Source organism: Aspergillus pseudotamarii (assembly GCF_009193445.1).
Source record: "Aspergillus pseudotamarii strain CBS 117625 unplaced genomic scaffold BDV38scaffold_70, whole genome shotgun sequence".
Lineage (NCBI taxonomy): Eukaryota > Fungi > Ascomycota > Eurotiomycetes > Eurotiales > Aspergillaceae > Aspergillus > Aspergillus pseudotamarii.
Genome location: NW_022475084.1, coordinates 179,774 through 192,833, shown reverse-complemented (window position 1 = coordinate 192,833; position 13,060 = coordinate 179,774). Strand labels below are relative to the sequence as shown.

General features: G+C 47.2%; 3 protein-coding genes and 1 non-coding gene across 4 annotated transcripts; 2 read left to right on the top strand and 2 right to left on the bottom strand.

The window, feature by feature from the left end:
* The first annotated feature begins 1,808 nt into the window (after nucleotides 1–1,808).
* On the top strand, nucleotides 1,809–4,561 carry BDV38DRAFT_259201 (putative G-patch domain protein). Its single transcript, XM_032055805.1, has 4 exons — nucleotides 1,809–1,880; nucleotides 1,949–2,208; nucleotides 2,269–4,243; nucleotides 4,376–4,561. The coding sequence occupies exons 2-3, from the start codon at nucleotides 2,003–2,005 to the stop codon at nucleotides 4,205–4,207; spliced, it is 2,145 nt and encodes a 714-aa protein (XP_031909284.1). The 5' UTR covers nucleotides 1,809–1,880; nucleotides 1,949–2,002; the 3' UTR covers nucleotides 4,208–4,243; nucleotides 4,376–4,561.
* Nucleotides 4,562–4,845: 284 nt separating this feature from the next.
* On the top strand, nucleotides 4,846–6,837 carry BDV38DRAFT_259194 (ubiquitin domain-containing protein). The gene is made up of 3 exons (XM_032055804.1): nucleotides 4,846–5,314; nucleotides 5,492–6,226; nucleotides 6,285–6,837. Exons 1-3 carry the CDS (start codon nucleotides 5,312–5,314, stop codon nucleotides 6,420–6,422), a joined length of 876 nt encoding a protein of 291 aa, XP_031909283.1. The 5' UTR covers nucleotides 4,846–5,311; the 3' UTR covers nucleotides 6,423–6,837.
* A 177-nt stretch (nucleotides 6,838–7,014) lies between these two features.
* BDV38DRAFT_t205 lies at nucleotides 7,015–7,085 on the bottom strand. Its single transcript has one exon. It is a non-coding gene; the product is annotated as a tRNA-Gly (tRNA).
* Nucleotides 7,086–7,366: 281 nt separating this feature from the next.
* BDV38DRAFT_259182 (ABC-2 type transporter-domain-containing protein) lies at nucleotides 7,367–12,763 on the bottom strand. The gene is made up of 11 exons (XM_032055803.1): nucleotides 11,657–12,763; nucleotides 11,546–11,597; nucleotides 11,476–11,492; nucleotides 10,851–11,421; nucleotides 10,701–10,784; nucleotides 10,590–10,649; nucleotides 10,311–10,500; nucleotides 8,829–10,259; nucleotides 8,371–8,780; nucleotides 7,691–8,316; nucleotides 7,367–7,643 (listed from the first exon to the last, which is right to left on the bottom strand). Exons 1-11 carry the CDS (start codon nucleotides 12,531–12,533, stop codon nucleotides 7,420–7,422), a joined length of 4,542 nt encoding a protein of 1,513 aa, XP_031909282.1. The 5' UTR covers nucleotides 12,534–12,763; the 3' UTR covers nucleotides 7,367–7,419.
* Between the last annotated feature and the right edge of the window lie 297 nt (nucleotides 12,764–13,060).

Sequence of the window (13,060 nt, the reverse complement as noted above, 5' to 3'; positions counted from 1 at the left end):
CCAGCAGACGGATCGACACGCCTCCATATACAAGTCGAGTCAAATAAAAAAAAAAAAAAAGAAAAAAGAAAAAAAAAAAAAAAAGAAAAAAAAAAAAAAAAGAGGGAGGACCGGGAAGACTGAACACAAGGAAAGAGAAAAACAGAAAGCAAGTGCGATGATACGTAGTGAGAAACAAGCAGTGGGTTAGTTTGACTTAACGATGGATGCGGCTGCGGAGAAAGAGACACGGGGCCAGGGGCCGCAAATCAGTCACAACGGTACCGTTCAGGTATGTTAGTACCATCTGTACTATGTTTAGTACCACGGGTTTAAAGTGGACGTGGTAATCGATATTGCGATAGTCTATTGTTTTGTCCCAATTGGGGCACCATGTGGAGGTGATTTATGGCCCATTTTACTACTTAAATTATCATGTACAGTACTACATCGTAGCCTTGTTCTCCTAACATAATTTTGATTATCCCTAGCAATGGTGATATGCAGGGGAAATTCAAAGGCTAGGCGAATATCGGTTGCGTACGGACAACAAAATTTTTTTAAAAAAAAGCAAAAAAGTTAAACTCACTGTGATAAGGTATCATGGGGGGAGGGGGGAAGCTGAAGCATAAATACGAGTATCTCGTATTGTGTATGTATGTATGTATGTATGTATGTATGTATGTATGGAGTATGTCCGTATGACATCTATGTACCTGTGAACAGCCAGATGATCCCATCAGCTCTTTATTAGCTACAAGACTGCTGTGACAAGAAATGATTTTTATAGGCTCGTACTCAAGTGAGCCACTACCGAAATCTGAATTTACTGTATCCGTATGATCCATTCTGAACGACTCGTTGTGCATATGCTCAACCCTTCACGTGGGGGTTTAAGGTGGTGCTTCGGGCAGCGTGGTATCGAAGTGACAATGAAAGAACTTGAGTACCAAAAGAGTTGCTTGAACCTGATGTACTGTACATGATAGCTTGACGTCACCACGGAGGCATTGTCTGTGATTAAAACAGGATTTTCGATCTATAATGAGGCTGGGCTTACATATATATACATATATACATCTGTACATTTATAAGTATAGTCTGTAAGGACGAAGCCCAATTGAACACAGAGTAGTACTCCGTAGTAGCTACCGAACTGGGAGCATGGTGCGTAGCTCGGTCCAAAATACTAAACTCAAATTGGTTCAGAGCGGTAGCCCACTAATGCATTCCAATTTCTCACTCTCTCTATTCCGTACCACCAACCCTAACACAAATAGAAAAGAATGAAGCATTTCTATAGATTCGGGTATCTAACGGTGCATACCGCAACGTCATTCTTCAGGATACCCAACTGCATAGGATTAAGGTTGTTGTCTCTTCCTCGAACCTCTCGAGCGAACTGGGCCGCTGGGTTTCTTCCATTGTCAATTTAGAGCAAGGTAAATATTCACAACTCTACTCGTATTTAGGGGCACAAGCCCCTTTTGTAATGTTGATAAGGATAACTGAATCATTGTCTTAGACTACGGTGATCTGGGAACCCGGACTAAGCATTAGAAATGTGATGGTTCGGGGCGGAGTTCGCCCTCGGAAAGAGCCTAGGTTGTATCCATTCCAACCAAGTTCAATTTGTACCTTCTTACCGTACCACTAGTACTCGGCATCTACTCCGTACAGAGTCTAACACATCCTCGTGACACGTGCTTCCGCCACATATATGTGGCGTGTCTGTAAAGAGCACCGCCTCGTCACATGATATAGCCTGGACAGACCCATGATGGACCCCAGCTGATGTGCCATCGGCTTCAATACACGTTGCAGCGACAACCAAAGTTACCGCCGTTGTAGTGGGCTTGGGCTTGGATTTAGCATCACATTAACTGCGCCGCTCTACTTAGGTATGCTTGGGCTCATATGTGTCTGATTTCTCTTCTGGACTGGGTTGACTGATATGTCATCACACTAGCCTTACAAAATGACCAGCTTTTAACGGCAAAGTCTAGTGTCGCATAACCTGCAAATGTCCGGCAAAAGGGCTCGCGCAGCCTTTGAGGCTGATTTACAGGCACAGGAGTCTCCTTATGTCTTTTACGGGACTCCTCTTCCGCCGCTGGATGCCGGCGTCCGCGACGATGGATCTTATGTGCCGATCTGGAAACAGGAGGTGACAGATGACCGGGGAAGGAAACGCCTCCATGGTGCCTTCACCGGTGGATTTAGTGCCGGGTGAGCTCACGATTCATGGATAGTGTTGGACAGCACACTAAAGGTGGTCGCCTCTTTCAGGTACTTCAACACCGTCGGATCAAAGGAAGGATGGACTCCCTCGACTTTTGTTTCCTCGCGACAGAACCGAGCAAAAGATGCTCGACAACAACGGGTAGAAGACTTCATGGACGAAGAGGATATCCGGGAGGCTGAAGAATCTCGAAATCTAAACACTACCGATGAATTTTCCGGGTTTGGGTCCACGGATGTCGACCCCAACCGCCGGGGAGGGCTAATGGACCTTTTCAAAAGTGGCGGTGAGACAATGGGAGTCAAATTGTTGAAAAAGATGGGCTGGAAAGAGGGCCAGGGCGTTGGTCCCAAGGTTCGACGCAGAGCTCATCTTGGCGACGACGCAGTCTACGGCGGCGGAGGCACTGACAAGACGTACTTGTTCGCGCCGGAGAATTCACGCATGGTGGCTTTCATACATAAGACAGATCACAAAGGGCTTGGGTTTGAAGGCGAATCTCGTCTTGGCTCCCAAAAGGCCGGGGGCGGCGAGTCTGATGAAGATGCCGATCCATTCTTTGGGCGGCGACTGACCACTCAAGGTGTTTCCAAGCGGTCAGCCCCAAAGGAGCCGCGGCGCGGGGCATTTGGCGTCGGTGTGCTGAATGACACCGGTTCAGATGACGAGGACCCATATTCATTAGGACCTCAGATCTCGTATAATCGGGTCATTGGGAAAGACAAAAAGAAGAAGAAAAAGTTGATAGAAGATGCAAAACCAAAGGTGGCATCAAACCCTCTATTGAACAACAAACCGGTATTTATATCCAAGAAGGCAATTGCCGCTAGGAATTCTACAGGTTTCAGAAAATGTCACGATGGCCGCTTGCCCTTAGATGGATTTGTGCTAGCGGACGGCGTCTCTAGCCTAACGATTTCAGCACAGGAGAAGAAATACGCACCCCCCGAGGTTCCTAAAGATTGGAAATGCAGCAAGACCCCATCAGAAAACAGGGATGCATCTAAATACGTTTCTACGGCTGAGGCAGCTAAAGCTTCTTCTTTAGACCCCACGTCACGAGCCGCACTTTTAGGGGAAACGCAACTTCCCGGAAAATCTATATTTGATTGGATGACCCCTGAGTCCAGGGAGAGGATCATCAAACTAACAGGGAAGACTGACCTACCGCCAGCATTAGGCGAGAAAGCTCCAGAAGGATACGAAATGTCAGAGGCGCAGAAGCGGAAGGACTTGTGGGATCTTGTCCCCAAATTGGATAAGCAAGTAGCCATTCAGGCTTTGACCCGAGCGGCCAGTGGTTGGATGCCTTATGCCGAGGATCCAGATAAGCGATCCCGATATCGAACTTTCCTCCAAGTCCGGGCGGGCCTCCGAGAAAGTCTTCCGGATCGGGTTTCGGGGTCGAGCACCGACGAGTGGGTTGCTGAGCTCCACGAGTTCGCTCGCGCTGCAGAGGTCTTCAAACCGATGTCCGGGGCCATAGCGTCGCGATTCACGTCTGCCTCCAGTGGACCAAAAGGATCCTCAGATGAGGCGGAATCATCTGCGGCGGATTCGTTACTTTATAACCCTGCCAAGAAGCCCGAAGACCCTGCCGTAGCGGCCGCAAAGATCGGCATGTTTGGGCCGATGACTCGGAGCAACATTTCGTTCTATCCGACGCGTCTTTTGTGCAAGCGGTTTAATATAAAACCTCCGGACCATGTGCAATCGGACCCCAGCGATCCGATCAAACCTTCAGAAACTGCCTCTGGGGGTCGGTTCCAGTCTGCAGGATATCAGACTACTGGGCCTAAGGAATTAGTCTCGCAGGAAGTTATGGATCAACTTCTGCTTGAAGCAGGCGCTAGCAGTGGCGCTGTCGAAAAACCTAAACCGATCGTAGTGGAGCCTGAGCGCAACGAAGCGTTGGAGGCGGAGCGACCAGGCGAGGAAATTTTCAAGGCGATATTTGGAAGTGATGACGAGGATGATGAGAGTTGAGCAACCAGATTAGTATTCTCTTTTTCTCACTGTGGTCTATTGCATATGATGTCAGATGTCTTTCAGGAGAGGAACAGAAACGCCCTGTACGGGGTAAAGCAATATATAATTTGAAAAGGGTCTAGAGGAAAAAAGAAATGAAAAGAGTTAGAAGGATGGATGACGAACACCTCAACTGCTGATCCGCGTGACAAGCATAGTTAGTAGAAGACGAATCACAATTAGATCTCCACAATGGCAAAGATTAAGAACCAAACCCGCAACGGCGTGGATGGTGGAGACCACATTTAATTAGTAGTAGTACTTCGTATTCACGTTCAACTAAAACATCGGTCTGGCTATAGTATGGATGAGAGGTTCTCGAAATCAGCGGTCAATTGAATTATAGAGAGAAAGGGAGAGAGAAAGAGAGATGAGAGGCTACCAAAGGCAGTGGTAATAAATGCAGTCTTGTAGTGGTAAGCTTTGGTTTTTTTTTTTTTTTTTTTAACGGCGAACCATCCTTTGGGAATTCCTAGCGTGAGGTTTTTTCAGAGTAAGATATACGGAGTACGGAGTAATTCATAGTATACATACGTATGCCTCTTACGCTTCCTTTTCCCCTCTCATTCAATCATAGAATTGAATCTTTTTTTTTTTTTTTCGGTCCCCCTCTTCTCCAGATTTTCCTTTTATAAAAATTCATCGTATTCTTTACACTCCCTTCTCTTCTCCTTCTTCTTTTTCTTCTTCCTCTTCTCTTCCTCTTTCTTTTCTTTCCCTTCGGACTCCTTTTCTGTCCTAAGCCTCTCCCAGCGCCTTGTTTAGAAGACGAATCTCCTCCTCACGACGCTTATCATTCCAGCTTCTTATCAGTCCATACCAAATACGTCATGCGACGGTTCTCGACCGTGGGCCATTAATTCCCCAGAGTCAGTCATACGATTTCCGCTCAGGTACATACAAACAGTACATTCCAAACGGTGTACCTCCGTTCTCGTCTTCGGCCCTTTTTCACTCTTCCGCAACTACGTCTCTATTCCCATACCAGGGCATCTTGGGAATCTTGAGCTTTTCGCATTACTCTTTCTGGCTGAATGGAGTCCAGTCTTCAATATCTACAAGATGGTACAGTCCTCCCCACTAATGCTAAGCTCTTTCTCTGTTTCCACCTTGCGCAATGATTGGTTCCCTCCCATTAGCGAAACAAGCTCCATCCTTGCAGACTCGCATCCCCTCCACGTCAACCAACTTCATCTTAAAGACCCCATTTTAGTGGCTCTATTTTGACCTTCTTCCTTACAGGGTTGTTGCTTGTCCACTTCGCGTGACAACCGCTCCGCATATGCAACCCAGGCAACCACCGAAGAGCGCCGTCCGGAAGCGTCCTCTCGTGGATTGAGTTCAACCGCCGCCACCGCTATCCCTTCTAACTCGGCGCGTGTCGTCATTCGGTCCTCCCCGGATCATCTCCCCCTAAATGAGAATTTCAACGCCCCTATCCGCCGTCATGTCTGGTATAGCAAGCGACGACTGTGGAATCGTGCGCAGCTAGATCAGGAGCGCAAGGAGTTCTTCGAGACGCGGGTGACGGGTAAACCTGAGATCTGGGCCGCGCTGTCTGCGGCGATCTCGCTCATGCAGACGGGTGATCTCACTACGGCTCAGAGCATCATTGACGCTGCCGGAGTCACGGTGCCTACGGGTGACTTGTGTCAGGGTGTCTATGATGAGCAAGGAGTCCTCTATAGGTTACCACAATGCATTGTGAGCGATCCAGAGAACTTGGTAAAATCCAACCTCTCAGAAGATGATTTCGACACCGACGACGGCAAGTTATCATTGGACGAGGAATCGGGGGACGAACTTATTGCAGACGATGCCGAACGTCGCAGAGATGAGAAGGGCAAGGTCAGCGAGCGAGATTTAATCCGCGTGAAAGCACGACTAAGCGATAGAGGCGGGCCTGACATGGTCGTGACTGTCGGCAAAACGCAGAATGTTGCTTATATCGCCCGCAAATTACAACAGGAGGCTGAGGTATGTCAAATCAGACATATGTTATATCTCATAACTAACGCGCAACGTTCCCACTCAGATCCCCAAAACACAGCGCGTAAAAATCGCCTACTTGGGCAAAATCCTCAAGGAACATATACCCTTAGTCGATCAAGGATGGAAACAGGGTAATGTGATCAACGGATTGGTTGTTGCACGGCCATCTCCGTCATGCTAATCGCTGCTCCAACTCTTCGAATCCCTCGGAATTCCCAGTCGAAATCCCAAATCGGAGATTGACACATTCTGCGAGAGATTTCGAATATTTAACGACAATCAGTATCACGATATCCCCTAGTTTATTGTTTAATTTGCATAATACCCCATATTTTCTCCTTTTCGTCGCCTAATCCCACTATCACACCTATTGCCCTTGCTCAGATTTACCCCCTGTTCAGGCTGTTTGGTTTGGCTGATAGCCACCTTCTTCCTGGCCACGGCTTATGTTAACATCACGATATATGTTGACTGCAGTTATTTCCATAGGAATAGTCTAATTAATTTAAATGTGAGTGCCTGTGTGGTATACGACCATGAATCTAGTCCTCGTCCGTTACAGTACCCTCTTTCTAGATAACAATGGTAGATATATAAAGGTTACATGACTGGATTATAACGAGAATGAGATGACCAATTGGAAGCTTAACAGGTACAGGGGCCTATATTTTAGTTTATAGCAATAGTACCTGTACGTGTTATGGATATAGATATAGGTAGGTGGGTGTGATTTGAAGAAAATTAAAAAAAATTAAAATTGCTCAAAAAGATCGTGCATCATCCGTGAATCGAACACGGGCCTCATCGATGGCAACGATGAATTCTACCACTAGACCAATGATGCTGTAGCTCTGAACCGGTAGGTTATCTGATCCATTACTTGTAAGACTCGTCTGTTTCATGTTTTATAGATTAATTAAAGAGCTTATTAGGATTGTATGTAACTCACCCGTTATCTATACGCACCTAATGTACTACATACACTAAAGAGTGGCTTAAATGACGATGCTACGGCATTCTTTCATCATATATTTCAATAATGTTGTATATTCATGGCATTTTTGTTGCGTTAGTATACATAGTTTAAACCTTGTGTGTGTATGAATTTATGAAACAGTATTATGAAACAAATGCAGCACATATATATCGCCCCTCCTTAGAAAAACACCATGATGCTTTCAAACCAACCTTCCATTCTCAGCCTCCCTACCCTTAGGCGTCGTCCCAGATCGTCTCCTAAATACCCGACAAACCAATTTCGCACCATTCGCAATACCCCGCACCAAGCTAGTGGGGTTATAATGCTTAACTCGGAAGAGGTAATACAGAGCAACAGTACCCATGACATTGAAGCCGATGTAAGCCCAGCCCAGTCCGTAATTTCGCCACCTCTCACTGTAGTCTGTCCACTAGTTAGCCTGTGGCCTAGATTCCGGTTGAAGTACTTACAGATGTTACTGCTGGCTAGGTATTGGTCGGCATTGCGAAGCTGACAGTACTCGCATCCTTGTGTTGCGCTGGGGTTGTACAGCACGCCTGGTGCTGACTGGAGATACGGGGCTAGGTAGTCACCACAGGTTGAGCCGGAGGGTGGGTTGAAGACGCTTAGTTCGGCTGTGTCACATCGGATTGCCCGGCCGTGTAATCCTGTTGCTGTCATGCCCGCGATTAGGTATGTTAAGGGGGATACTCGATACATGAAGATCCAGAATCCGGGGAGAGCGTTCGGTGGTTGCATGACACCATTGAAGGTGGTGGCCATGATGAATAACAATGTTGCGATGGTACCTCCTGTCTCTGCGTCGGGCAGTGCGGATATAATGAATGTTGCGAATGTCGAGGTGAACATGTAGAACTGGATGACGAAGAGTAACATGAGACCTTGCCGGTGAGATGCCTGGCTGGCACCGTAGATAGGATAATAGTAGCATGCCCATGAGATTACTCCGGCAAATATCTGGTAAGGTATCTCAACCATTACGTTGGCGATAAGGAACGCTGCCCATGAATATGCCTTCGATGGTCGCTCCCTTACTTCGTATAGGGATCGTTGGACCACGAATTTTGGCATGATTCTGATATCTGTGTTAGCTCGTAATTACAAATAAGGGCATGAGGCTGTCACATACTGTTGTACCAATGTTGAGAATATGGAAGTCAGCATAAAGGCACTGAACAAGATGTCCTGGAATCCCTGCTGGCTGCTATTGGGCTTGAAGAATGTGAAGCCAATGAAAAGCGACGAGAGGGTAGCAAGAAGAATCTTGGCCCATATGTAGGCAGGCTCTCGCCAATACTGTTGGAAGACACGATGAGTTACGTACCACAGCTGGTACGTAAACGGCATGGCGTATTCCGCAGGTTTTCCGTGACGGGTGTCGCCATCACTATTGGATGCTGAAGCTCTCTCTTGATAGATCCTGTCAATCTCCTTTTGGACATCACCAGATTCGCGGCTTTCATTCCATACGGCAGACCAGTCCTTTGAGGCTTTACCAGAGGCACCGGCTCCGATAATTTCCAGCATATATTCGGCCGGCTTTCCCATGTTAGTATGTTATCAATGAAGACGAAAGCATACACTTACATTCTCTTCCGAACCGCAGGCTCTTGCCCCATTGCCTTCAAAATAGTCAAGTAGAGTGCGAGACTGGTCGCCGATTTCTCCGAAATAGACAGTCTTTCCGCCCTTTGCTAGAAATAAGAGACGGTCAAACTGCTGAAACAAAAGCGCACTCGGCTGGTGAATCGTAGAAAGCACTGCTTGGCCATGGTCTGCGAGCTTCCGCAGGAAGGCTACAATAGACCAGGAACTCTGAGAGTCAAGACCACTAGTTGGTTCATCAAGGAAAATCAGCAATTCAGGCTTTGCAGCCAACTCCACCCCAATCGTCAAAAGCTTCCTCTGCTCAACGTTCAAGCCTTCACCCGGTGTCCCAACAATAGCGCCAGCAAAGTCTTGCATATTGAGCATCTCTATAACTTCCTCGACATAATCGTACTTCTCCTTCTTCGAGACTGATTTTGGCTGACGTAGGAGTGCACTGAACCGTAGCGCCTCCCTCACAGTTGTTGTGGCAAGGTGGAGATCTTGCTGCTGCACATACCCTGTTTTCCTCTGGAAGCTATTGTCAAGCGTTTTTCCGTCTACTAGCATGTCACCTGTCACGACGCCGATAGAAACACGCTTAGCGAGAACGTCAAGCAAGGTCGTTTTACCAGCCCCTGATACACCCATCAATGCGGTAAGTGTACCAGGTTTAACCCACCCGGAGACATGGTCTAATAGACGCCGCTGCCCCCCTTTGACAGGGATATCATAGCACACATTTCGCCAGGTAAATATGCTCCGCTGCTTTGGTATAACGGATGCAGCATTCTCAGTTTCCTTCTCTTTATGCGACTGAGCGACTTCTGTAGATCCAGAGTCACCTTGGGTTTTGTCAAGGTTGCGCATATGTGCTGGCACATGGCCCCGTCGAAACACCAAGAACTCAGCCTTTGAAGAAGTCTGGGAATTTATCTCCGTGGCTAGTAGATAGATCACGGAGAAGAAGATCCAGAAGCCTATCAGAATGCCAAGATTCCTCCATTCGTGCGTGTATGTGTACCTATACTGCGATTCAATGAAAGCGTCCCCAGAAACAGTCCTTTCCCCTGCAACAGCACCTCTGACGGAGCAGATAAAGGAATCTCCACTAAGACTTGGGTAAGCAGGCACAAACTGCGAGCATATGAACTGTCGACCATGGAATTCATTGGCTATCATGGACTCAAACGTGTAGAAGATGGGGTTAATCCATCGGATCCAGCTAAACCACGGGATGTCATGCATCTGTGGAACAGGAATTACGAAGCCTGTATAGATGACGATGGCTAGAACTAATACACCAGCCATGGCCATAGCTTGCGCGAGGGTCTTGGTTGCAGCTGCAAGGGTCCGAAAGATCCCCGACATTGCGAGTGTACTGAGAAACGTAAATAAAAAGAAAATAAAAAATTGGGACGGCTCATATCGCTGTATGCTTGTATTAGCAACTTCTATATAGGATGGCTAGTCGTTACCTACCAATCCGGCCAGGAAGTAGAAGATGATGTTGAAAATCACAGCTGAGACCAGCTTCACTGGTATATCGCTTACGATGCCCCCAAATGCTTCAGTGAAAGGGTGGACAAAAGCGTAGGACGCCTGCTTCTCAACTATAGGACGCTGGTCATAGAGAGAGTTGATCTCGGTGATACTGATGAGAGCATTCATTCTAAACAGCGAGGTTAGTTCGGGATTTGGGTCTTTCATAAGATCATTTAGGTCACTATGACAATATATGATATCCAAGGGCATACGCACAAGACAGCAAAGAAAAGAGCGGCCCCTTTGCTATAGAATCCGGCCGAAGCAGTGGGTGTTCTATGAAAGTTAGAAATGTACTAGAAATAAGGATGGTATAGAAACACTCACCCGAAATACATGGAACCAATTATAAGAGCCATGAAAATTCTCCCGAGGACCGTTGTCAGTGTGGAGGGCTTGTCATTCCAGAGTCTAAGCTGGTCAGTATAGAAATGATTGCAATAAGCGTAGTGGAAGGATCAAGGAATGGATAAATACCGCTGATAAGCTCTGATTGTGCAGAGTTTGATTTGCATCGGAATTGAGATTATATAAGGGCTCTCCGGTCGAACATGCTTTGCCTGTTTAACTCTCTTCATTTCTCCAAAGTTTTGCTCCGCTTCTCCTCCCACTGGGAACTCCATATGATACTCATCGATTTCTCGCTGGAGCGCGGCATATTGGGGGCTCCTTTTCCAGTACTTCTCAAATTCATCTGGGGTGCGAGGGACCTTGCTCTCCATTCCATCCCGTGCTTGACGCTCCTGCGGGTTCGTAACGGCTGTCAAGAAATCCCCAGTAGTTTGGCGTGGTGGACAATGCCAGCCCATACCGGTGAAGTAGTCTCTTGCTTCTTCACATGGTCCAAAATAAATCTCTCGTCCTTCGTATAGAACGATAGCTTTGTCAAAGACATCATAGATTGCCTGTGAGGCTTGATAAATTGCAACCGCATGGCTTGTGCCAACCAGGTTGGAGGATAGCCGCAGCGCTTTGACAAACTCCAATGCGCTTGCAGAGTCCAGACCTCTGGTACTGTTATCCCATGCTCCCATAGGTGCACCAGAAACTGGTATAATGTCAATTGCAAAGTCACCAAAAGTAAGAGCGACTTATTACTTACGTGCCATTTCAGCTATACTGTATGCAAGTCAGGGAAGCACTAGCAATCATGATATACAGGGCATACTGACCTAACTCGCTTTCTTTCACCCCCTGAAACACCTCGAATATAATCATCACCCACTGTGCACCGGTATTAGCTACTTCGACTCTCAGGAGGGGTTCTAGTTTGCACATAATACCCTTTGTGTTGTATGTATGAAGTAGGCCAAATACAGCCATCGCAACCTTGGTGATGTGCTTAGCAAACTCCTGTCGCTTGAGCCCAAGTAACCTATTCTCGGGGGTTCTTGCCGCTGCAGCAAATTCCAACGTTTGCCCTACGGTCAAATGAGGGAAATGCTTATCCACCTCTTGGTTGTATAGAACCTCACCCTTGAACTCTTTATGCATCTTCTCCATGGAAACCCCATTGTACTGTATCTCAGAGCTTTCCTGAAACTTTAAGCCATGCAGCTGCCCACACAATGTTTTAAGAAACGTCGAACAGCCGCTACCAGGCCTCCCCAGAACAATCAGCATCTCGCCGCTCTTTAGGAGACCATCAAAATTGCGCAAGATGTGCTTCTCCGGGGACTTTTTCGCAAAGCTCAGCCATCCCTGTGGGCGGAAAGGCTCTAACAAAATTGATCCCACGGTGCTCTGATATTGCAACGCCGAGCCTGACCCAGACACATTTAGATTCTGAAATACGACTCCAGTCGAAGGAGGGCGTGGAATGCCTTCCTTATCCATCAGCTTCAGTCTCATGCGAGTCCATTTATACTGGTCAAATTGACCACTGGTAGGATCCAGGGAAGGGTGATCGAGGCCAATATCCTCAAGCGTATCTCTGCGTTGGAGACGAGATTCGCTCTCCTGAGAGCTAGTCGCGCGACGTTGCAAGGGGAAGTTTGACGCAATGCGCGTCAATTCCGCTCTGTTTTCGGGATTAATACTCTCGAAGACCGAGGCATCGTCGAATTTTGACCCCCTTCGCCGGTACTGCTGTCTCATGTCTGTCGCATCCTCTTGGATCGAACTTGACCGGCTGCTGCCGGTGCGTTTCTCCTCTGTCATCGCTAATCGTCAATCCAGACTCTTGTGATAAATATGAATCAACTAGAAAAGATGTCAAGTGTTGGGCAGGGTGGGTGTGAATTTATGTTCACGTTGTTAGATCACCAATGGTGCACAAGAATGATGTAAGTAGAATGCAATTGAAGCCAGGCATAGAAGTCGAGAAGACGGACAGCAACATTTGGGCGTAACAATGCCATATAAGGAAGGCCACGCATTGCGTGTGTAACAAAATTCATCACTAGTGTATTGCAACCTACATTGACTGACTCTGTTTATGATGGCATGATGGTTTGCTAATTAGCTTGCAGGCTGGCGTTCAATTCGTCCCGCGGTAAGTGGTGATGTCATTGATATCGAGATCCAAATGCCTCAGAAAACCTTTCTGTGGAGCAAACCCCAGGATTTCCGCACTAGTGAATTGCATCTTCTTAACCTGAGTGGTCGTTATGTCTGTACCTATGGAGCCACCAGGGGTCATACAGAAAGGGAATGCTGCGACCTGCCGGATGCGACACAGAAGATTC

Coding starts and splice junctions, on each gene's coding strand:
- BDV38DRAFT_259201 (XM_032055805.1), top strand. CDS start 2,003: ATGTCCGGCAAAAGGGCTCGCGCAGCCTTTGAGGCTGATTTACAGGCA. Junction 2,209..2,268: donor ACCGGTGGATTTAGTGCCGG/GTGAGCTCACGA, acceptor CGCCTCTTTCAG/GTACTTCAACACCGTCGGAT.
- BDV38DRAFT_259194 (XM_032055804.1), top strand. Junction 6,227..6,284: donor AATTACAACAGGAGGCTGAG/GTATGTCAAATC, acceptor GTTCCCACTCAG/ATCCCCAAAACACAGCGCGT.
- BDV38DRAFT_259182 (XM_032055803.1), bottom strand. CDS start 12,533: ATGACAGAGGAGAAACGCACCGGCAGCAGCCGGTCAAGTTCGATCCAA. Junction 11,598..11,656: donor TCATACATACAACACAAAGG/GTATTATGTGCA, acceptor ACCGGTGCACAG/TGGGTGATGATTATATTCGA. Junction 10,650..10,700: donor ATTGGTTCCATGTATTTCGG/GTGAGTGTTTCT, acceptor TAACTTTCATAG/AACACCCACTGCTTCGGCCG.